The 26,510-nt window shown below is 36.4% G+C and overlaps 1 protein-coding gene across 3 annotated transcripts in view; it reads right to left on the reverse strand.

Moving 5' to 3' along the window:
* abr (ABR activator of RhoGEF and GTPase) overlaps nt 1–26,510 on the reverse strand; it is a 206,390-nt gene that overhangs the window by 109,457 nt on the left and 70,423 nt on the right. For all 3 annotated transcript variants that reach the window (XM_088088944.1, XM_088088945.1, XM_088088946.1), the window contains exons 3-4: nt 12,459–12,557; nt 7,768–7,953 (exon numbers count right to left, since the gene is read on the reverse strand). In XM_088088944.1, the coding sequence (XP_087945070.1) occupies nt 7,768–7,953; nt 12,459–12,557 (285 nt within the window). The remainder of the gene's footprint in view (nt 1–7,767; nt 7,954–12,458; nt 12,558–26,510) is intronic.

Below are 26,510 nucleotides of genomic sequence, written 5' to 3' on the forward strand. Positions count from 1 at the left end.
GTTGGCTAAAAGTTATGAATAACTGTCTGATAGTTGAAAGTAATACATATATGGCTGTTAACGTAAACTAATGGATAACAGTTGACAGTTAGGCTAGCTAAATTTATCTTTAATTTAATTTAATTGCCTAATAGTTAGCCTAGCTTATAGTGATACATAAATGGTTGTTAGCGTAAAGAAATTTATAATTGCCTAATAGTTAGCTTAGCTAAAAGTGACACATAAGAGGTTGTTAGCACAAAGTAATAATAAATAGCTGATAGTTAACTAAAAGTGATACATAATGGCAGAAATTAATGGATGACTGGTTGATATTTAGCCGAGCTGAAATTAATAGATAAATGGTTGCTACCTTAAAGCTACAGTGGTAACTTTAAAAAACATTTTTTCATATTTAATGAAACTATGTCCACACAGAAGTGAAGACAGATAATCTGAGAAAACACTCATTTTCTCTGCCTCCATTTAGTGTTTCTCATAGACTGTAAATAAAGATGGACGACACGCCGCCACTTACCCCCGCTATGCTAAAGTGAGGTTAAAATATCCGGATACGAGCGTTGCCATATTGCGAGGGTGATGTCATTGAGAGCCCGTATCTGCGCAGTAGATATCCGGTAGGGGAGTTCCCGCCTAAACATCCGTCTGACCAATCGTGAGCAGCTAAACTGAATGCCAGCTCACAGATTGGCTGTCACGGCTGTCAATCATGGCGGAAAAGCTTTTTTTTTTTTACAATTTTTCTACAATTTAATAACAAATTAAAAGCAAACTTGAAAAACAAACAATAAACATCAGGGTGATGAGAATTATCTTCAGTGACAGAAACCATTTTTGGGAAAAATGTGTTTGGCGTGTACTTTGAGTTTTTAGTGTGGCCCATTCACGAACATGGAGGGGCGGGCCTTATGACCTGTACTGCATTCAGACACCAGGGGGCGATCCAGATTAAATAAGCTCATTTTGGGGAAGCTGTCATGTCGTCCATCTTTTTATGTCTATGGTGCCTCTAATGACATTTACAATAATCCACTGTGTCTGTGTTTGATGTGAAGCACTTGGTGCATTTAATTTCTTTTTTGTAAAGAACGTTGGGCTGCATTTCTTGTATGAAAGTGGCTGTACAAATAAAGTTTATTTTTATCATATTATTGAATTTGAAAGAAAAACAAATGTCACTGTACATCATCTCATCATAACTGGAGACTTCAAACCAAAACCTTGGACGGAAGAGAGAAACCACCACGTATAATCACATTTCCAAAGATAGAGATTTCTGACTTGGCAGCTTGACTGGAAAGTACAAATCCAGCACAATGACGTGATCAAGTTATTTCATCTGTCCATCATGTTGCTTGGACACACCATGTGAACGGTGCGAAACCTCTCCAGCGAGACGCAGGACTCTGGCGCTCCGAACATAGCGCCAAGATTTCTAATAAGATCAGAGGTCAAAGTGACGGGTGGGAAAACAACAGCTTGTGTCTGAAAGTGGAGGTGGGAAAAAAGAGATGAAAATGGACAGAAAAAACGAGGGAGGACAGGAGACAGAAAGGAGTCCTGACTAAAAATATACACTTGCGCAGATATAAACTCCCGTAGATGACTTCACTGACACGCTGGACGGCAGATCGCTGCAGGCCAAACCACGTTTCTATCAACATCTTCTGCAGCTCTGCAGCTCTGCAGCTCTGCTTTGATTTTTTGATTCTTTATTCCAAAAGATCACCCTCTCTGTTTATGCACTGATTATACATTTACGATGTGTATAAGAAACCAAAGACAAAAATATCAATAATATAATATATATTAGCATAATGGCTATATAGTGAAAGAATGAATGCAATCAGCTGCTCAAGTATTTAGCTGCAATATCTGTATTCTGCACGTTTGACTGCAGCTTGCAGAGTGAAATCCCAGAACACAATCAACTGCACAATCGAATGCTGTACGTGCAGCACGCTGCTGTCTGCACTGAGCTGAAGGTCCTCCCGTCGCTGAAACGCATTGTTCCTGCATCTTTAACATTTCAGCCGGCTGTGCACATCTGACTGAAGACTGCAGGGTGCAAACCAAACCGGGCATATTTGATTGTAATATTCACTGTCCAATGGTTTAACACAGGCATGTCAAACCGGTCCACAGGGGGGCCGGTGTGGCTGCAGGTTTTGTTTCCAACCAAGTAGCAGCACACCAGACTTGACTCATTTAATCAACTGATCTCCGTCTTCAGACAGTTGATTGGTCAAACTGTGTGCTCTTGGTTGGTTGGCACAAAAACCTGCAGCCACACCGGCCCCCCTGTGGACCAGTTTGACATGCCTGGTTTAACACATAGGCATGATTCATAAATAAACTCGACGTTAAATTCAAGTGAAACTAGAGGAGCACTAGCAGAGTTTGTATAATTTGGAACTTGTATATTTGCCGTTTGATTGATTTTATAGGTTTTTCCTAGACCCGTGCTACACCTTTTTGGCCTCTTTAAGGACATTTCTTAGATTTTAGGATGTTCCTCTGATAGGAATTTAGGACATTTCGCAAAATTTTCAGCAGGATTTTAAGATGGTGTTTTTTTGGAGTTTTTTTGGAACATTTTTCAGATTTCAGAACATTTCTTTTAGGACATTTGTAGGATTTTAGGATGTTTCTAGAATTTTAAGACATTGCTGGGATTTTAGGACATTTGTAGCATTTTAGAACGCTTCTAGGATATTAGGACATTTATAGAATTTTAGGATGTTTCTAGGATTTTAGGACATTTCTTGGATTTTAGGACATTTCTAGGATTTTAGAATATTTCTAAGATTTTAGGACATTTCTAAGATTTTAGGACATTTCTAAGATTTTAGGACATTTCTAGGATTTTAGGATATTTTTGACTTTATAACATTTCTGGGATTTTAAGACGATTCTGATTTATTCTAGAAACTTTTCCATCTCCAACGTGAGCAACAATCGAAGCCTTTGACTCCTAATGGACACAGTTTTACCAAAAGATATTGACTAACCCAATAAGCATATTTCAGCTTACCCCAGAACGTCTTCCCAAGAGTTTTGTCTTGTTTTGCAAAGATATTTAGTTTATTCTGACGGAGGAGGAAACGAACCAGAGAATATTCACAAATAAAGTTCTTAGGTTTTGTGCAGCTTTTCAGTGTGTCAGCAGCTTCAGAGATTGACTGCTACGTGATCTTATATTTAGTAGCTGAGAAAATGAACAGATCTCTCATGTAGAAATCGAATGCTTTTTACTAACTCTCGCCTCGTCCTCTCCGTGGACCCCAGGAGTCGCACCACCAAGTGACACCTATTAGTGTAGTCATCAGCGTCCATCTGTGCCGCGTATATGTGCGTACATGTCATGTGGCAGCTAAACATTTAGTCAGAGTGGCAGTGTGAGAGTACAGATGGCAGCGTAATTAGCCCGTCTACTCCCTACTGCTCCTCGTCAGCAGCACCAAGGCCACGGAGGCAACACAGAGGGACAGAGTTACAGAAAACAGGCAGACGAGAGAAAAAACAGCCACCGTTCCAACTTTTCTCACCTTTTTTTTTTTTTCAGACAAGAAAAAGGGCTCAGCTGCAGCCTGCCAGAACTGGGTTTGACCGACCACATTATCAAAATCCCCGGAGGCGCTCCAGGGACTTTGATAATGTGGTAAGTGGGAAGTGTTTAATCTTGCTACGGTCATGGCTCTGAAGAGATTTAGGGCTAATAAAAACAAATTTTACACACATTTATAGAGACATGCTTCCATTTTTTGACACACTAACTGTAATCCATGTGTTATGTTACTATGGTAAGTGGATTACTGCCTCCACATGATAACCCGCTGGCTTTATATTCAAAGGCCAACACTTTGCTCCAGACTGAAATATCTCAAAAACTACTGGGTGGATCGCTTTGAGAGTTTATACAGACATTCATGGCCCCAAAGAGATGAAGCTTACTGACTTTAGTGATACTTTGAATATCGTAAAGGGTCACATTAGATAAACTTTATTGTCCCCGGAGAGAAATTTGTCACAGTAATACAAAATGTTTTCACAAAAAGTTAAGATTGTATTTATTCACACCAGGAATAGTGTAGAACACTATATGTGATATAGACTTTTTGATGGTCTTAAAGATATGAATTTGACTTTGAGCTATTTATCTAATTTTTCGGTTTTCTTGTGATTTAGTTGATGGTTTCCAGGTATTTTATTATTTTCTCGAGCTGCTGTATGAATTGGTTGAGTCTGTGTTGATTATTGTGTGTTATTTTGGTGCTGTAATGTGCTTCTGTCAAACTGTGAGAATGAATGTATGTGTATTTTTGTAATTTTGAACATGAAATATTGTAAATGAGAATAATGGCGACCCCAGGAAGAGTAGCTACTCTTAAAAACAGAAGCTTATGTGGATCTTAATAAACAAACAAACAAACAAAAACAGCACACTCCAGACAGTAATTTACATCCAACTGACACAACAGAGAGACAAAACAAACAAAAAAAATTTAACAAAAACGAGTAAAAATATCATTCCCTAAAGAATAATAAAAACAATACAACACTTAAATAAATAGGAGGTAAAACCAGTAAAAATGATGGGGAACACACTGCCTACAGATATCAGAGAAGCCACCTCACTAAATATTTTAAAAAGAAAACTAAAAACTTATCTCTTCGCTTAAACCTTGAACTGCTTTGCATTTTGCTTCGCACTTACGCACTGCTGCACCTTTTTAAAACTTATTTTCCTTAGTTTTTATGCATTTTATACACTCTGTTTTTGGCCTTATTTTTTTATTAATAATGTCAGTGGGTTTCATTTATTCATTTTATTTTCATCTAATGCATTCTGTGCATTCGATTTTTATTTAATCTTACTTTTAGCAGTATTTTAAAGTGAGTTTTATCCATGAGAAGATGCATTTTGTGCTTTATATTCTGATATTATTTTATTTTTACTTGCAGGTTTTATTATGTCTTAATGTCTTCTGTGTCTTTTTATGTGAAGCATTTGTTGCATTAATTTTTTTTCTTCTCGTAAAACACGTTGGGCTGTATTTCTGGAATGAAAGGTGCCTCAAAAATAAAGTTTATTGTTATTAAAAATGATAAAATGAAAAAATAACATGAGGTCAACATGTTTGGCTTTTAGTGAAATATCTCAAGAAATATTATATAAATCACCATGATATTTGATACACATGTTTATGTTCTCTTTAGGATGAACTGTAATAATTTTGGTAATCCCTCAGGTTTTGGTTACTGCACATTTAGCCGTTGGTAGATTTGGTTTGCAGCAGATAAAGCAGCTGCCTTAACGCATGTTTTACATACGACACAGACAATAGACAGACATGATAAAGGTCCAATGATCTCTGAAACTCTGAAATCAAACAGTTGCTTATCTGAGTCCCTGATAGTCAACTTAAGGCCTGCGGGACATGTATGGGGCTGCTGCGACTGTCCCCAGGTCTCCTGTCCTTTTACAAATCAAGCAGAGTGTCCCTGCAGTAAATCTTAGCACACTGTGTCCTCTTAGTTCACGGGCGGGCGTCAACAGGAATATGGTGGTTTATAATTTCCTCGACTGGAAACTTGACAGACTCATGACCTCTTTTTTAGAAAAGCGTCAGTGAACCGCAGTAAGACTGACAATAACAACAGCCGGAGCCTCAGAATACATCACAAACTTAAATACACAACAAATTCAGCATTTGATAGGGTTATATTATTTATATTATGACATTATCAGTTAAAATATTTCACCATTAGTTTAAAAAATGATCCACCTGAAAGGTATCAACATCAGTAACATTTCTTATTAAAGTATCAGTCAGGATATTTCATTTAATCACTGATAAAGCTGTTAAACTGGTGGGTTTCATTACATTTTCAATTATTACATTATTGGGTGCCCCAGCAGATTTACAAATCTCCCTTTAAACTGTCTGAAAACTGCCAGATAAATGTGATTAACTGACGCAGCGTCAGTGATTAATTACGCCCTGTGTTTCTGGATCTTCAGAGGCGTGATTTATTCTCGCTAATGAGCTGAGAGTCAATCAGATGTCCCGTTATGAGGGATTCTGGGACATTCTGCCAAGACATGAGCGCACTGTTGTTTTGACTAAAGCGCCAGAGTGAGTGTCGCACCAAAAAAAAAAAAATCCTCAACACCAGGACTTTAAAGTTAGTCTTTAAAAAAGGGACGTTACTGTGTGGAGGTGTTAAACTGCAGGCCTGATCTTATTCCTAATTTACAGTTTGTGACCAGCTGCAGCTGCAGCAGCCACATACATGCTCCCAGGATTTTAGGACATTTCTCAGATTTTAGGATGTTTCTAGGGTTTAAGGAAAGTTCTATGATTTATGGCATTTCCAGGATTTTAGGATGTTTCTATTATTTAAGGACATTTCTTTCAATTTAGGACGTTTCTGGGATCTTAGGACAATTCAATTTCTTGAATTTAATGATTATTCTAGTTTTTCAGGTCATCTTTAGGATTTTAAAACATTTTTAGGTTTTTAGGATGTTGCTAGGATTTTAGGACATTTGTCGGATTTTAAGATTTGCTAGGATTTGAGGACGATTCTAGGATTTTTGGACATTTCTCTGATTTTAGGATAATTCTTGGATTTTGGGACAAGCCTAGGATTTCTGGACATCTTAAGGATTTAAGGACTTTTCTTGGATTTTGGAAAGTGTCTAGGATTTTAGGACATTTCTAGGACTTTAGGAAGTTTGTAGGATTTCAGGATGTTTTAAGGATTTTTTGACATTTTTCAGATATTGGGAAGTTTTTTTAATAAACAAGCTCTATTTTGACACTGTTTTAATCTTTGTAGTACCCTATGTATACTAAAAGTAGAAAAACAATTCACAGTGTGAATCACTTTATTTTTACCGTGAATTAGAAAATGATTGAGGGGCCACCCAGCACCCTATCAGGGGCCAGATGTGGATCACGGGTTGTAAATTGAATATCACTGCTTTGCTGACTTCAATAATAACACCAGCTACACTTCTGCTCTCAAATGACATCCAAATTGTTCAAAATGGTCACTAAAGTCGACAGTTTCTCCTGATGACTGCCTCTGGATTTCACGCACTGAATGGACCAAATTAAATTTCTATGTGGATTTATTTTTCCTAATAGAAGTCCAGTTTCTGACATCTCAGCTGAAAGTCGCTGTTTCAGGATGTTGCATCAGCCGATCTACAATCAAACTTAATGAGGATCTAAAAGAGACACACGCTCTTACAGTATGTGCCAAGAAGCCCTGTTCAAATTACATTACCCGCTGCAAATCTGACAATGTAATGATGTAACACAGAGGGACGGAGTCTGAGACGAGCTGAGGCTGGAGCCCGGCTAATTCCACACGCAGACACGTGCACGCACGTAACATGATGATACAGTTACATTATGTGCTGAGAGCGCCTGTTTAAGCAACATTATCCAGTGCAAATATGACGCTTGTTATAGATCGGAGTCTGCAACATCTCTGCTAATGCACTCAGACCACAGACACGAGGGCACACACACACACACACACACACACACACACACACACACACACACACACACACACACACTTACACACACTTACACACACTGTAATTTAGACGAGTGATTCACTGGCTACAAATAGCCTCTGACAATTCTCCCGCTGACACTCATTTCCATGTACCCTGCAAATGATGGAGACGGATAAAAGTAAAAAAAAGCCCACATGCTGTAGTTTCTGAGCCCGCGTCACACTCACCAGCTTCTGGAACAAATGTCCCACGGTGACCTTCTCGTCCCACTGCTGAATGTTGGGTAAGAGGGCGTCGTAGAACTCCTTGTGGATCTCGAAAATGTCCTGGATTTTGTAGAAGATGGTCTCGACCTGCTGGATGGTGAGGACGGGCTGCGAGGTCGTGGCCGTGGCTTTCAGAGGACGCATGGGCTGCAAGATTTAGGGACACAAGAGAACGGACAGAGTCAGTTAATGCAACACATCTTAAAAATATTTCCCAAAATTTAAAGCTGGAGTTGGCGGTTTGTTTTGGAATCACAGAGCAAAAATCCCATTATAACCTGCGAGTAGAGCTGATGCTCATGTCATCAAATGCTTGTGACAAAGATATGTAATGAAAAAATGAATGAATGACTTTATTTATAACCAAAAAAAACATATATATAATGTCTGAAAAGGAGTAGATACACACACCTATATGTAAAAAAAACCCCAAATATTTAGAAAAAGTGTACACACAAACATCCCTAGCTGCATTGTATTTTACTGTCAAAAATGACATCAGTGCACTGAAACAGTGAGCTTTATTGGGAATTTACTGATTCTAAATTACTTTAAGTGCCTTTTTCTGTCTTATGTTTTCTTAAAAATAACTTTTTCATGTTGTGCATATTGGACAACATATAAGTCGATACCAATATATCTGTGATGGACCAAAACTTACTGATAAAATTGGCTAATCAATATATTAGTCGGGCTCTACATTTGAGCATGTTGTAACTAAAGTGAACATAGAAAATCTCCACTCCTCCAGAAACAAAAACAAAAAAAAAATTTAAAAAAGAAAGAAAATGACCAAGTACTATTTTTTTGGAAAATAATTTTAAATATATAATTAAGAGAATTTAAAATATAGTTTTTTTTGAAATATTTCCTTTTTTTTGGTAATATTTAATAATCCCCTCAGCTAATTTTCCCTGGCACCTTATATCGGCTTTTGTCAGTTGGCAGAACATTTAATGCCAAGATGTGTCTTATGTTTTTTTGTTTTTTTTTAATTAACATTTTTTCCCAGGTTTAGGTGATTTAAATGCTATAAAAAGGCATATGAAAACAGCATACAAAAAAATAATTAAAAAACGATGTCCAGGGGTTAAAGAGTTAAAACAATGTGTGGGAATAAACCAACATTTATGAAGAACTATGATTTTGATAAGTTTTAAGTATTTTACTATGACATAAAGTTCTGATAAGAGCGAGCTTTGATGGCAAGTTAACGGCAGTTAATCAGTAACTGACTGGATGAGTGCCAAAAAAATAAAAATAAGACATTTTAAAAATAAATAAAATAAATAAATATGTATATATCGGTTTGCAATCTTGCTCTGCGTCACCCGGTGATAAGCGTGTAATTTTGGCCTCGCCGCTCTGCGATTGGCTGACTCTCATCGGTGCAGTTTCTGACCCGTCAGCTTGTTCGCCTCCTCAGTTAATCACAGATATGTGTGCAGAGGACACAGCAGGGGGGAGACCCTGAATTACAGTGAAAACAAAAACGCTCTCACGTCACAGATGCCAAAATCCTCTCAGGCCAATGATGACTCAGTCTGCCGCTGATAACAGCGGCTGCATGAAGGCAGAGCACGAGGCATCGTTTATTTTCCATGTTACATTACAGGATTGTATCATGTGATTATGGAGGCTCCAAAAATACAAAAAGTGAATCAAATATGTTTAAAAAAACGATGATTTTTTTGGATGAATTTATAAAGAAATTACAGCTATTTTTTCAAATATGGGATGAGTAAATGTTAATAGTTAGTAACAATAAGCGAAATGTCTGAGTGTCATGCTGAGAAGTGTATGTCTGCATGTTTAATAAATGTCTCTTTCTCAGCTCAATATGGACATTTTTTGTTTGATATCTTTAGTTTATATTGTAGTTTTAGTGAAAATGCATGTCCTATTGCATACGACTGGATAAATGAAACGTGGATTTTACGGCACGACTTATGTGACAGCTTGTAAACAAATGATTTTTTTGTTTTTGGTTAACGTGGTCATTTCATGAAGAATGTTCCCCATTTTTTGGATTTTTTCACAAATTCAAGGTAATAAACTAATTAAACCAAATCAAACACATGTGTTACTTGTGAGTCTTGGTTATCAGTCCTTGAATTTCCAAACTCGCCATAGATTAAAAGGGTTTGTACAGACAGGGATGAGCCAAATTCAAGGACTTTCAAGTACTTTTTCAAGCACTAATTTCATCTTCAAAGATGAAATTGCAACCATCTATTGCAAACTGGCAAATGAAGCAAACATGCTACCAGGGTCTAAAATCAGATATTTATTACATACTGTTAGGTAATTATTCATTTGTGTTTTGCAGGCTATAAAAACCCCAAATATATATATATATATATATATATATATATATATATATATATGTAGGCTACATATATGTATTTTAAAATCATGAACAGGCCAAATAATAAAAAAAAGCCCTACATCTAATAATCTGTTAATCTGTTCATGCATTAAAGAGCACAAATATAATATATATTGTTGTTAAAAATCACAATTTTTACTCCCTATTATTAACACTGGCATTGTCTCTAAAAATGCAGTATATTAATAATTTATCATTTTGTTCTTCTTTCAATTATATTCAAAGACCAAATTTTAAAAAATGTGTGATTTTCACACATTTTTTAACTTTTGAACACCTTTATTCATGAATTTGAATTTCTTAATGTCGAATTAAAGTATTTCAAGCACCTTGTATGAACTCTGTTTAAAAAAAAGCAGCAAAGCAGAAACAAAAGTGTGAACACGCGGAGAGTTTGAGTCTTTCTGTCAATTACAGAGGAAGTGGACGAGGACAGGAACAAAGCATTTTTTGGAAGAGTTGTACAATGACTCGTGTCGTCACTGAGAGCTGAAAGAGAGGGAACTGAGACGGACCAGATTTGTGCCGATGTTTCTGCCGTTTACCTCGCTGCAGCTGTTTGTGTTGTTGCACTTGTTTTGTTCTATAACTGTTGTGTGAATATCACAAAAACGGTTTTACGGTTTGATGTCGAACATGTCAGTCAAAGAGCAGCAGAGAGCGGCAGGAAGTGATGTCGTGTGCAGTAAGTGTTGCAGGAAACTGCTGTGCTCAGTGTGACCATCAACCACTAATAGAGATCTGACAGCTCTCACACACACACACACACACACACACACACACACACACACACACACACACACACACACACACACACACACACACACACACACACACACACACACACAGACCACTGCAACATGCTACAGGAGCCTTAAAGGGACAGGTATCGGTCATACAGGGTCTGAATTTAACACCCGCAAAGCACCAGATGCAGGAGATTTTCTGTTTGTTTTTTTCTTTGTTTGTTTGTTTTGTTTTGGTTTCTTTTTCCGTCTTCTGCTCTGATGCACGTCCTGCTTTCAGTCTGAATCTGTCTTGTATGTTAGCAGATGTGGAGGTCGGGAGTTTCAACAAAAATAAGGGAAAAAAGTGAGCACTGTACATCCATCTTTTCTCTCGTCAATACCATCCGTTAATGTTAATGCTCAATAAAAATGCGTTTAAAAAAATAAAATATTTCTGTTCGTGAGTTAATTTCAGAAGTTTGCCGCTCTGTCAGTGACTTTCTGCGTCTCCTTATGACGTTTTGGGTATCGTCCTTCTGCGTCAGTTGTTGGCGCGGCGGCATGTCAACAAATGCACACGGTGGGATGACGCAGCACGCAGCGACCGACACGGACCGTGGAACTCCTGCAAGAAAGTCAGTCGTTTTTTGGGATCCATGCATCTCCTCGCCAGCTCCATCAGCACGCTCGCACTCCTTAGAGTGGGTGGTTACCGGCAGCATTATGACCTGACGCCGTCCTTCGGTATTTCATGCACGCACGACTGGATCTGTCCAGCTGCGTGCCAGGTGGACGCGGATGGCGGCCTTTGCCGTCACGTTCATACGCCGAAAGCACCGACAGAGCTGACGTATTTGATGATTTCAGACTGGTCCGCCTCGAATCTTTGAACCACAGTCTCGCTGCTTCTGTCCTCTGCTGTCTGTCTGTGTCGGAGACGAGTTTGAGACTGACAGCAACAGAGACTTCATGCTGCATTCAAGCGTAAAGGCAGAAATCGACACTCGAAGCATTTTAATTATTAGATGCTAAAATCGTAGCAATATCCAATTCATCGCTTTACACACAAAAAAAACCCCTAAATTTTATTAATTTTTTTTTCAATTAGACACCATTCGTCCTAGTTCCTTTTTATTTACTGAAGGCTGATATCTCCAACACTCGGCAGCTCACATCAAACAAATAATCGATACAGCACGTAACCACTAAACCTCACTGTCTCATTTGCTCACTTTGTTTGTTTTGTCTGTTTCTGTTGTCTGTTTCCACCCCGTTTTCTGTTACTGTTTTATCTTTATTTTTTCAATTAAAAAGAACAATCGGACTGATATACAGCAGTACAGAAAGAGAAAAACAAAGTATTTTTGATTTTGGGGTGAACTGGTTGCTGGTTTCCCCCAAAAAATAAGTGAATATGTCAGTTAGTGACAGAAAGTGAAATTATCTTCACTTTTACACACACTATCGAGCACTAAACACTGTGTTTTTTGGTGTGTGTGTGTGTGTGTGTGTGTGTGTGTGTGTGTGTGTCTCACCAGTAGCAGGGCCTCCAGCTGGTTGATGTAGATCTCCTCACTGGCCAAGAATCCAGACAGCACCAGTTTCTTCATCTCCAGTCCTTTCTCGATGTCTCCCTGCGGGACAAAACAGACGTTTAGTTTGACATTTCATAAAGATCTGAAGCCCGAAAAATAAACCGGTCAGGACTGTGGCCTCTCACAGATATACAACAGCGTACACGATGAGATAAGAACCAATAAGAAAAGGTATTATTTTTACAGAACATAACCCAGAAACACATGCATAATGTCATTTATTATCATTATTTTCCCAATAAAGTTTACCGTTTCAGTGCAGTGATGTTATTTTTGATTGTTAACTTGTAAATATCCTGTCTTCATTACATATCTTTATCTGAAGTGTTTGATAAACGGATTTTAGAGATAGCTGCATTGAGAAATAAATATAAATACACTGCGGTGTCATTGAGGCTTCAGCCCCAAATGTTTTTAAAAGCCCTTAATCTAATAATCTGTTATTCTGTTCATGTATTAAAGAGCAAAAATAATATATATTGTTGATCAAAATCACAATTTTAACTATTTGTGCAACTCTAGTCAATACATTTTTAATAATTTGCAGTTCCATCCACTCCTTAGATGTTTCACAAAGCACCTTTCACCTTTTTATGAAACTATCATATTTTTATCGCTTCATAATGATGCTTCTTTATCAAAGTAATTTCATGAAATAACTATTGTGTATTTTCTATTGTAACTAATGTATCGTTCACCATGGTTTTCCTATTTTTTGATTCCTTGGCACCAATAACTGATCAATTTAAAAATGTATGCCTTTTTGATGACTTTTACACTTTGCATTCAGTTGGATAAATCTACTGTTTTGTGGTGTTTATTGTATTTCATAGTGTAGTTTATGTGCCTTGTATTGTCACTTGTGTTGTCCTTAATGTCTCAGTGTTTTGTTGTGTAACCGTCTTCTCATTTTTCTGTGTATAGATGATTAATGTCATTGCACACGGTTCCTGTCACCATAAATAAATCAAGTGAAATGAAATGTAAACTACTCTGTGTCTATTCGTCGGTTTTATTAACCACATATTTTTTAAACTTTTAATTTTTAACAACAGAATATTGTGACTGAATATTATATGGGATTGTTAAGTTTTAAGGTAAGTGTCCAAGAAGAGAAAAGTGGGAGAAATTAACAATGTTTACATGACGACGACGAGATGAGAGACCGAACCGCTGAATATGAAGGAATTCATGTTTTTTGGTGCGAAATGGCAATCCAGAACTTTTTGTTTCTTCCTTCTTTATTTGTTCGTCTTTGCTTGTTTTTTCTCTTCTTGTAACACTTTTGTCCAACCAATAAAAATAAATTGTTAAAAAAGAAAAAAAAAAGAAAACTCACAATAAATCTCAAAAGTTGAAAAAAAAAACAAATTTTAAATAAGATACCAGCATTTAAAAAAAAAAAATCATGTTTAAACAAAAATTTCCTGAGGATCCTCCTCCTGGACCCACAGTCCCAGACAAAGCAAATGTCCTAAAATTCAACAAACGTCCCGTGCATGTGTACAGAAAGAATATTTGCCAATACATCAATATCAGGACATTTTACTCTCTGATATCGATACTGCCATCTGCTTCCAAAATGCATTTTGTCATTTGCTAAACTATTTGTAGCCAGACGCCGCATAGTTCAATGACTCAAGCTGGTTTCCTGCGTGATGCCACTGCAGTTACCACATCAGGTAAACACCGCGTTAATACACACACACACACACACACACACATCCAGAGTGTGTTGGGCTGAGCAGCAGCTGTTTATTGGGAATCTAAACTAAAAACACGTAAGTTGTTTACTTCCTCTGTGGGAAAGTCTCACTCGTCGCACTTCCAGGCTGTTGTTTGATTTTGGAGTTCAGTATCGGGGAAGTCACCTCCCTCATCATGTTTTTGGGAAACACTCAGCGAGAGCCAAACAAGACACGCTAATACTTTTATCCCGAAACCCCGGAAGAAAAACTGTCTGAGTAACTTCAAAGGAGGAAAGGTGAGAAATGCAGCTGCAAGCTGCGAGCGAGGAAGGTTAAACTGAGGGGAGATATTCGACGGTCTCGCTGTGGATTTTCTGCAATATCCAAAAGCAGTGACAAAAACTCGATATTACAGGAGATGATAGAAAAATCAGACTCATTCTGAGTATCTAAACCTTTGAAACCTGAGCCAATCGGTGTATTTCCTTTCAAAAACACAACAGAAAAGCAACAGCTATAGAAAAACTATATATACTACAAAAGAAACTATTATAAACTATTTGTAATTGACATAATTACATTTTATTTTACAAAATTACAAACTTTTTAGGCACTTTTTCGAGGTCATTTCAGTGTTTTCTTTTTTCAACTTTTTCTTTTTTTGTACTAATTATCAGGTAACTTTGGATACCTGATAATTGTTTTGTTTTTTTTTCTTTTTTTTTGCTCATTTTTAAGCAATTTCTTCTGTCATTACTTATTACTTTTTTCCCAAGTTTGTAAAAGAAATAAAACTAATTTGCTGAGGTTTCAAAGGGTTAAATCACACCTTTGGGCATTTTATCACCATGCAATCCACCTGAATTACACGTCTGTTATTCATCTATTTTGGGCGTAACTGCAGACCATAAAGCTCACAGGGTTTGTGAAAAAAGTGAATGTGTCTGAAAGTTTAACAGATCCCAGCAAAACAAAGTACTTCAGATGTTGGTTGTACTTGTACACTTGCACTTATTTTGCCATATTTTTAGTAACTTTGTGGATATGCTGAGAAATCCATACGCAGCTAATAATATTCCTTTTTAAATACTTGAGAAAACACAAATTCGAATTATAAAAAAGTTATTAAAAAAGAAAATTAAACCTTTATTCCTTTCAAACTTTACAAGGAAAAAAAGAAAACCTTAATGTTGTCAAGAAATTAGTGAAAATTACAAGAAAGTGAAGGAAAAAAGCTATTTTTATGTCTAATTTGAAATACATATTTATAATTAGAAATGCTGCTTTCATGATTATTTTCCTAGTTTTTTTTTCTAATAATTTTCTCTCTCTTTTCTTGTAATTTACATTAAATTCTTGCCAAGTTGCTCTTTGCATTTTTTTTTTGTTTGTTTTCAAAATAAAGCAAACTGATCTGCTCGAGTTTCAAAGGTTTAACTGCTTGTGAAAAGCAAAAAAAACTGATGTGGATCCAGGTTTTAAAGGGTTAAGTTCAGTTAATGATGATGACAGATGAATTTTTCATTCATAATAACTCAGTTTGTTGTACCACATTGAAACAGATGTTTGTGAGGAGACAGAATAATATGATTTTATGATTATTATTATTATTATTATTATTTACAGGTAATAAAACTTATAAGACAGAGAAGAGAAACTTCGATTGTCCCTGAAAGGTTTCCTTCATTCTTTTGAATTTTGGAGACCTCCCCTAAATTATATCAATTCTTTGACCTCCCTTTCTGGTTGTGATTACTACGCCTCCTTACTTGTTTTTTCGTTTGCTTTATTTATTTATTTATTTATTTAGTAATTTTCATCTTAATATTTATTCATCAGAAGAAAACATGGTAAAAAAAAACCCATTGTTCTTCCAATAGAAAATATTTTTAAAAAATAAAAACAAATAAATCTTATTCTTAAAGGGCAGTTTGAACTGTTAAAATAATAATAATAATTAATAATAATAAAATTCTTGTTCTATTTTCTGAGATGGTTATCGACCATGAAAACTCATACTGTTGCAACCCTTAAAAACTGTGTTTCATCACTTGTGACACCTCATCTGATCAGCTCATCACTGATAAAAAACATTACACAGGATACGATGGTGTGAAGACAATGACGCTTTATGCTTTCATATATTCACAACCATGATATATTAACAGCTGCCACATAACTCACACGGTACTGTGAATGGCAGAAAAACCTCAGTGGTGTTAATATAATATAAACAGGTCAGGTCACGTTATTTATAAATCGTATTAAAAAATGTGTCGAGCAAAACGAGTAAAAGGTGTGAAAACTACACAAGCAAACCTCATTTAAAGCTTCCTCCATAATAAAACTGCATATAGAATAACAGTAAATCAGCAGCTTTCACAAATATAACACCTGTTCAGACTCACTCACACACACACACACACACACACACACACACACACACACACACACACACACACACACACAAATAAAGCTACACAGTGACATGACGTTTAAGTGTTATGTGGACTTTAAGGGAGGCCAAAGAACGACCAGGGAGCAGAGACGAGGATTAATTATTAACACCAGCAGATCCTTATAATGATATCAGCTCCACATGATAAGACGAGGAAGGAGCCGTGACCTCATCGTTTTAACCCATTCATGACTACAGCGTCCTGCTGACACCGATGTTTTCCCTCAAGACTGGAGGTGTAACCGGGTACAGTTTGTGCACAATTACGTATACTTTGCATTTAATTAATATTTAGTTCGATATTTAGATATTTACCTGTGAAACACACATCATAAGGTATATTCATCGAACTTGCAGAAAGAAACAAATATTAACAATTTGTTTCTTAATTTTCTTAATTTGTTTTTTAATTAACAAATTATCAACTCATGTTTGTTTGTTTTTTTAAGTGTATAAATCAGACTATTTAAGTCACACAAATCTGTAATAACTCAAAAATGTGACGTGTGCACGTGTTCATTAACATACATTAGGGTTGCAAATTGTGAGCACTTTCTTTAATCAATTATTGGTCAAATTAACAATTAATTTGCTCTTTAAAAAACAATAGGAGCACTAGCTTCAGATATTGCAGTATCTGAAGATGTAATCAAATTTTTTTTTTGCTTCGATAATGTGACTATTATCTACTTACAGCATTTTTTCAAATGTGGATTGATGAGTTATTTTTTTGTAATGTGACTGTGCAATATCGATTACATGTAATCCAAGAAATGTTCAAAAATCAAAGAAACATCTTATATCCTATTAATGTCCTAAAATAAAAAAAATGTCAGGTAAATCAGATAAATGTCCTAAAAGCCAAGAAACTTCCAAAAATCCTAAAGATGTCCTAAAATCCTAGAAATGTCCTCAAATCAGTGAAAAGTCCTAAAATCCAAGAAACATCCTAAATGCTTAAAAACGCCCTATAATCTAAATTATGTCTGCAAATCCTTGAAAAATCATAAAATCCAAGACACGTCCTAAAAACCAAGAAACATCGTAAAATCCTACAAATGTCCTGCATGGGTCAGGTGTATGCAGGACCGAAAATTTCTAAAAAATATATAATTTATTTAGTTTAATTTATTAATTCATTGTTATTTTTTTTTTTTACTTGGCAGCTTATATCCTCCATATAAAATTCTTTATTAAATTCTTTTTTTGTAGAAATTTAAATATTTTTTAATTCATTTTTAAATGTATTTATGTAATAGTTTTGGAGCCTTATACTCCATATCAAAATTTTCTATTATTATTCTATTATTATTTTTATTATTAATTACATTTTTTCTTTAATTCATTTAAAAATATTTATATAAATTTTGGCAGCCTCTGTCCTCCACTACTAGTCAAGTAAATGTTATTAGTATAGCCCAAAAGGGGGTATTTGTCAGTATTAGTGCTTGAAAAGTCATTAGATATAAGTCCAGCCTTTTATGTGACTAAATCTAAAGCAAATCAGAGGAACAGGAGTGATTTATATGGATGAAATCTCTTTAAATCTGTCAAGCTGCTTTCACGTGTTGAGTTTTTCGAGCAGCACATGCACTGAGCAGAGTCCGTCTTAAAGCTGGCATTCCTTGAAAGAAACTGAAAGAAAATGCTCCTTCTGACTAAAACTCGAAACAAAAGCAGCTCCAGAAATGAGTCACACTCTCGAGACTCTTTGATATGCAAGTAGTGCTGCAGCTCGCCGTTTATTTTAAGCAACATGAACCATATGTCCACATATCTAGACAACTTCATATTCAGAGCGACTTCCAACACGACGTCTCTGCTTCTTTGCGGCGTGAGACGTGTTTTCAGATCTGTGAGCTAAACAAACGTATTTTATTGTCAGAGTTCGTGTTGGTGACGTGTAAAGCTTCAGTTCAGCAGTGACAAACATGTCACACCAGGGTGAAAAAAAAACAGGAAAACTATTTTTTCCAACAGTGGACATATTTTCCCTCGGCTGTACAAAGAGCTACTGTGTGGCGAGAGAGGGCAAGAGGAGAAATACATGAGCGGTGGAAGGATTTTTCCATTTTCCATGGTAACCTGCTCCTGCGCTTTCATACAGAAAAATAAAAAGCTGCGTGTTTCTGTTTTGTTTTACTATTGTGCCCTCTGCTCTCATATTGCGTGTGATAAAGGAGCTGATATCAAGGTGGCTCTGAGGTTTGTCACTTCATGTGCTGGACACACACACACACACACACACACACACAGAGAAGCTTTTCAACAGACTGAAGTTACTATTAGATATAGACAAGCCTTCTTTAAAAAGCAGCAAAGTGAGGAGAAGTGTAGATAAATAAATAAAAATAAATAAAAAATTACTCGATAAATAAATAACATGCATTTATATGTACCAAAAAAATTGTCATGTAATGTTTCCCTATTTATTTAATTTCCTAGTTTTTTTCTTCATATTTGTTTATTGAATTTTGTTTTTAAAATGTTGTTTTTATTTTAATTTTTATTTATTTTTTATTAATTCATTTTAAATGTATCCTCAATGTAAAAATTCCTAAATATATTGTTAAATTTTATATATTATTATATTTTGCAAATTTTTAATTTGTTGTTGTTTGATGATTAAATGTGGCATGCGTTGATATGTACATTTATTTTACATCTTTATTTATTTACCTTTTTTTACCTTTTTTTTATCCTACTAAATTTTTCCTTCTGTTTATTACATTTCATTATTTTTTAAAACTACTTTTATAATTAAATTACACTTTATTTTATAATTCATTTTAAAATGCATTAATCTATCATTTAGTTTGGCAACATCCACACTCAATTAACTTTTCAGTCATTTAAAAAAAATAATTTTAGATATACTTGCTTTGTTATGATTTTGGTAGCTTTCATCCTCCATTAACAATTCTAACATTTATATATTTTCATAAAAATAATATTTTTACTTTTGTTCACTTTTAAGCTATTTGTCTATTTTTTATTTTGGCAGCTTTTATCCTCCATACAAATCTCCTCAAGTAAAACTTATAATATAACCCCAAATCACCAATTTGCAGCACACAACACTCTTTATTTTGAGACCCTCCATTTACTGTTTGTCTATGAGGAGGAGCTCTAACTCACACGCTCACTCACTCACACACACACACACACACACACACACACACACACACGCTTCTCAGTAGACTGAAGTTACTATTAAAAACAGACCATCCGTCTTTGAAAAGCAGCAGAGTGAGGAGACATGTGCTCCAGAGTCGCTGCCTCATCAGGCCATGCTGACACACCAATGCCTCTCACACACACACACACACACTCTTGCAGCACAGATGGCTCACACGTAGCAGCACAAAGTGACGCCACATCACGTAAAACACCAATAAGACTTCAGCTGTATGTAATCAAGCCTCCAGATCTGTTCAGCGTATTGCATGAGTGTGTCTGTGTGTGTGTGTGTGTGTGTGTGTGTGTGTTTCCCCTCCTGCATCCAGCTGCTGTCTCACCTTGAACTGTCTATGTACCGGAGTGATGGGCTCCAGCTCCCCATCTCCATATTCAAACACCTCCTCCTCCTCCTCCTCCAGCACCCTGTCCAAGTAGCACAGCACCTCCTCCTCTTCCTCCTCCATGTTTCTGTCTTTCTGTCTTTCTCCTGCTGCCTCAGATTTCCCTCTTTTTTCAGGGCCTGCCTGGACACATCAGTGTTTTCCCTTCAGAGCAAGTCGTCTGGACGCCGAGAGAGAAAAAGAGAGACGACCCCGCCTACACAACCCCACCCCCTTCCCTGTGCTGGGCTTCCTGGTGTGAGTGTGTGTACTCTGTGTGTGTGTGTGTGTGTGTGTGTGTGTGTGTGTGTGTGTGTGTGTGTGTGTGTGTGTGTGTGTGTGTGCACCTCGGTCGATGAGGTCTGCCCTCCCTCTCTGCCCGCCCCTCCCCTCACAACAAAATGCTCTCCAGCCACTTCCTTGATGACTACATAGACTGTTTCTGTCTGAGCCTCACTGGGAGTCTGCTGCTTTTTTGTTTTTTCTTTCTTCCGTATCTTCAGGCTAAAGCCACTTCCTGAAAACACACACACACACACACACACACACACAAACACACACACACTCATAGCTTCTGTCTTTCTCACATCACTGAGTGTTACCCGTCTTCTCTGGCCATTGTGTCTTTATCGATCTGCTGAGAGCTTTGGATGTGTAGCTGAGGCGGCTAATGTGCTGCTGCTGCTGAATCTCATTACCGGTCACACAGTTCACTCAGAAACACGCTGAACATGGAGCTCAAACATAAAACTGCGAAAAAAGACACATTCAAAAAGACAAACTGTTCAAAAAAAAAAATCAATAACTCTGGACACCAGGCGGGAAATGAAACTGAAAATGAGTCGTCTTAAGCCACACGTGATGATTCAGCTGTGAGTTCGCTCGCCACGACCTCTCACCCTGCTGCTGACCCCGAGGTGCCACTTCACAGGAAGTCGGTCTTCCTCTAGAGCACAGATTCATTCATTCACGCGACAAAATAGAGCTTGTTTTTCAAAAAAAGTGCCAGAGGAGGATCCCAAACACACCAACAGAGGTCCTAACATCCTAGAAATGCTCAAAAATCCAAGAAACCACTAAAATACTAAAAATGGCCTAAAATCTGAAAAATGCCCTGAAGTCAGAGAAATGTCCAAAAAGTCAAGAAACTTCTTAAAATGTCCTCAAATCAGAGAAAAGTCCTAAAATCCAAGAAAGGTCCCAAATCCTTAAAACGTCCTATAATCTAAAAAATGTCTGCAAATCCTTGAAAAATCATAAAGACATTTATTTCTTAATTTAATGTGAATAATAATTTTTAAAAAACAACATTTAATTGAGCTTAATTTATTAATTCATTGCTAAATGTATTTTTTACTTGCCATCTTCCATCCTACATATATGAATTCTTTAGTAAACTCTAATTTTTTTTGTAGAAATTAAATTTTTTTTTAATGTATTTATGTAATAGTTTGGGAGCCGTCATCTTCCATATAATTCTTAAGTAAATTCTTGTATTTTATATTATTTTTTAATATTAATTTAAATTTCTCTTTAATTAATTTTAAAATATTTAAAATATTTTTTTATTTCATCAGTATATCCACAAAAGCACAGCTTTGCTGCATGCAACACTCTATCTTTAGAGAAAAACACGCAGACATACAGAAACGAAAATACAAACCAAAGCATCTCTAAGTTCATTAAACTCTCACGCGTGTACATTTACAAACGTGCTCCTCATGCTGCACGTTGGCACCGAGGTGTCAGCGCCGACTCTCACGTCAGCCGTCGAAAAGCAAACTCAGCGGAAAGAAAGGCCGACTCAACGAGGCGGCGAGGAGAGGACGAACTCGGTGGAAAGACCTTCAGAGGCAGAAACACGAATCCTCCAGAAAACCATCTTTGAAAGCATCAAACCAGCCGGCAACTACGGACTGCTCTGACTCAGTTTAAAGTGTTGGTTCAGAGACGTGAAGGACAGAGTGAGTGAATAAAGACAGAAAACTACAAAGATCTACGAATCTTAGATGATCTAAAGTGCACAAGCTGTTTGAAGGTCAAAGGGTTAAAATGTTACCAGATAAAATTTTGTTTCTGCTCTCTCTAAAAGTGATTAATGTCTTTTTGCCTATTAATTATATCACTAGCTGTGTGAAACCTGGAAAAATTTGCTAGATTTCTTTCCAAAACATGGGGGAAAAGGCAATGAGCAATCCACCCAAAATTAGCGAGAAATTTCTGAAATGTACGAGAAAAATTATCTGGAAATGATTTTAAAAAATTAAACAAAAAATAACAAAGAGCGAGAAAGTAAAAAATAAATAAATAGATAAAAAACAGGGCAAAAAGATTATAATTATAATACAAAAAAAATAAATATATTATTTAAAAAAATTATAAAAATTCTGTACCATAATTTTAAATATAATTATGATCATTTCTCGATACATTTTCTCCTTGGCTTTTTAGGAGACTTTTCTTGCAATTTGTGGGACATTTCTTACCAAGTTTCTCATTGCCATTTTTCTGTGTTTTTATGTTCTGTTCTTACAATCTTTTCATGTTTAAATTGATCTACTTTCTCATCTATATTCATCACATCATATTCATTTATTCATCATATTTTATAAAATTTTATTCACTGAGTACTTAAACTGCCTTTGAGATCTGCTTTTTAAAAATATTTTTTATTCCTTTTATTTGCTTTATTCTTGTCGACCTTTAGTGTTTGCGGTTTGATTTTGCCTTTTTGTTTGACTTTTATAGATTTTTCTGTTTGTTTGTGGATGTTTATTTTTCCCACCTTTGCTTTGTCCGTCAAAATAACTGTTTTCAAAGTAGCTATATAAACAGTATAAAGTAAATAAATAAATAAAATAATTATTAAAAATATTAATAAAGTAATATAACAAATATCAAAGTACTAAAATTAAATTAGCTCAAATAAAATAAGTCATTTAGATTATGAGTAATGGGATCGGACTACTATGTTTCATCTTAACAATACAAAACAGCAGGTGTCTGTTTGAGTTGGCCCTCAAAGAGAAAAAGTTTGATGGTTTGTGTGCAGCGTATCAACGCAAAAATGCAATTTTAAAAGTTTGAGGAGTTTTGCATGACTTGTCCTGCTGGTTTGGTTTGAGGATTTTAGGTAAGTGTGTAGAGTTTTGCAATAATGGGCTGTTTCAAAGACAAAAAGCAATCAGGAAAAACTGCACACAATCTTATACTGTTATAAAGTCCCTGTTTTTACCACAACTTTCCACTAGATGGAGACACGAGCACAGAGTGAATCACAGTGAATTCAACAGAACAATAAACTTAATAATTCATACATCATCACCATAACGAGAAGGTCAATGATCGAGGCCACGGTGGGTTTACACTGTGGAGATGATACAGCTGCTGGGAAAAGAGATAATAAAGCGCCAAAGAGAGAGCAGCAGGAAGCAGATCAAGAGGAAGATCCAGGACGGAAAAGGTGATAAAGGCATTTCTGCAAAAGGTATTAACCCTGGTAGGTCGTCATCACCATTTTTGTGCTGTTTTGAGGCACATTCACAAGTATTTAAATTGTTTTTTTCTTTTGAAAACAAAAGTAAATGAGCAACTTTTTAAGAACAGTTCTGCAAATTGTTAGAAATTAGTAGCTTTGGAAAATTATTTTAAAAAGATAAGGAAAAATGTCCCAAAAAAATGTATTTAAATTATCATAGTTTTATATATATATATTTTTTTTTACATAATTATTTTTTTAAAGCACATTTGATTTTTAACAATTTATTAACATTTATATTAATAACATTTATATATATATATATATATATATATATATATATATATATATATATATATATATATATACACACACACATATTTATCTATCTATCTATCGATCTATATATATATACACATATTTATCGATCTATCTATCGATCTATATATATAGTCTTGTCAACCAAAGCACACACTGGAGCGTACTAAACAAAACAAAAACAACAAAAGAAAGGGGAAAAAAAATCACAAACAGCAACTTCTCTGACATTTTGTGCACAAACATGCATATTATAATTAAGGGCCTTTTGTCATTCTCCTAATTTGAGCTCACACATCAACCACGTTGCAAGTTTTACATCACTTAGTACATTTCTTCGTCGTTGTCGTCATCTGCTGGATCCAAATATTTCACAAACACATTAAACAGTCCCTCATTTTAGCTGTATTTTTTATACTTTTTTTGGTCTTTTTTTTTTCTTAAGTTGCTCATTGCCCATTTCCCATGTTTTTGAAAATCAAAGCAGATTTTCTCATATTTCAAAGGGTTAAAAGTTAGAAGGGTTTTTTTACACGAAAATTCTCCCCTTCTGTTAAAATGTATGACACACAAGCAAGCTGCGAAGGTGTGAATCACAAAACAAAAGTCTGAGCCAAAACACTCACGAGCTCTGCAGAGGTCACGCTGCACGTGTGTGTGTGTGTGTGTGTGTGTGTGTGTGTGTGTGTGTGTGTGTGTGTGTGTGTGTGTGTGTGTGTGTGTGTGTGTGGGAGGGTCGGTTCAGGTCAGGGTCAACATGACTCCTGCTGAGTGTCCCGGCCCCGGTGCTGGAGCTCCCACTCACACACACACACACACGCACGTGGTCACACACAGAGTCACACACACACACGTGGTCACACACAGAGTCACACACACACACGTGGTCACACACAGAGTCACAGTCACACACAGACAGCTGCGAGGCACGATGAGAGCGCTGCTTAACCCTGACCTACTGACACAGCGCAGGGAGCGAGTAAAAAAATGCAGACAGAAGTGTTCAGAAAACGGCGTTTTTACGAGAGATTTAAAGACGACCGTGTTTCCATTTTATGAAAGATTCAGCATCAGCTCCAAACACCAGCCGTCCGTTTGGACAAAACTGGAAAAAAAAAAAAGCAAAAAAGTACGTTTCATGTTTCCTGCAGCAGCAGATTATTTGCAGTAAACTGAGGAGGAAAGTGTTTGTACAAACATCAGCATCTGTGACCAAAAAAAACCAAGAAAATAGTGCCACCTGCAGTATTTAATGCCAACATTAGAAATGTAGGTGTACAGCAGGATTACTGAGTCTGCTATGCTGAGGGGACAGCCTCATGTGGATGCTTTTAGGATTTTAGTACGTTTCTAGCACATTTTAAGGATTTTAAGACTTCCTAGGATTTTAGGAAGTTTATGGGATTAAAGATGCTGCAAGGATTTTTGGACGTTTAGGTTGTTTTAGGATTTTAGGACATTTATGGGATTAAAAGGCATTTCTAGGATTTTAGGACGTTCTGGTTTTTTAGGATGTTTCTCTGATTTTTGGATGTTTCTAGGATTTAGGACACAGATTCTAGCACATTTCAAGAATTTTATGAATTTCTAGGATTTTAGGACATTTATGGGATTTAAAGGCATTTCTAGGAGTTCAGGACGTTTCACTGATTTTAGGACATTTCTGGGATTTTAAGACTTCTCTAGGAATTTAGAGTTTCTAGAATTTTTGGATATTTTCTATGATTTTAGGACGTTTATAGGATTTTCTGACATTTCTAAGACTGTAGGATTTTGGGGGGATTTTGAGATATTTCTAGGATTTTAGAACATTTTTTAGGATTTTAGGGTCTTAGCTCGGTCCTCAGAGGATGTGGGGGATCCCTCACTGGCACTTTGATGCTGTTTTATGCACTCTGGCATCTTTCATATTAAAAGTACAAAAACAATTCCCAGTGTGTATCTCTTTATTTTTATAGTAAATAAGAAAATGGTTAGGGGGCCACCTAGCACCCTATTGGGGGCCAGATTTGGCCCGCAGGCCGTTTGTTGAGTCTCACTGGTGTTTAGGACTAAACCGAGAAAAAACATCAACGATTAAAACATCTTTGTGGATAAACTCGGTTCTGCGTTCACACACAAACTGGCAGATTGCTGCTGATGGCGTCGAACTGGATGTGGGTCAGCGGTCACTTCCTGCTGCCGCCACCTGCAGCGTGCTGCAGGCGGTCCAGCTATTGTGGCTAATCGCTGACAATTACACGGAGTCCAGATCCGGAGGCTAACGAGAAACCTCCCACTGCTGCTAATAACACGGAGAAAGACGTGAACGTCAGACTCTACTGCAGCGTGTATCTATGATATCATAAAGGATGCATGGAAGCACGAAGGAGGCGTAATTTACAACGTTTGAAAGGGTCATATCGAATTTTGTACTTAAAGCGAGGATAAAGGAGTCCTACATAGAAACAGCCTTCTCTCTGATGGTTTCGTTTGCTGATGTAGGTCATA

This window comes from Plectropomus leopardus, chromosome 15 (assembly GCF_026936395.1).
Source record: "Plectropomus leopardus strain MGB_pleo_1.0 chromosome 15, ASM2693639v1, whole genome shotgun sequence".
Classification (NCBI taxonomy): Eukaryota; Metazoa; Chordata; class Actinopteri; order Perciformes; family Serranidae; genus Plectropomus; species Plectropomus leopardus.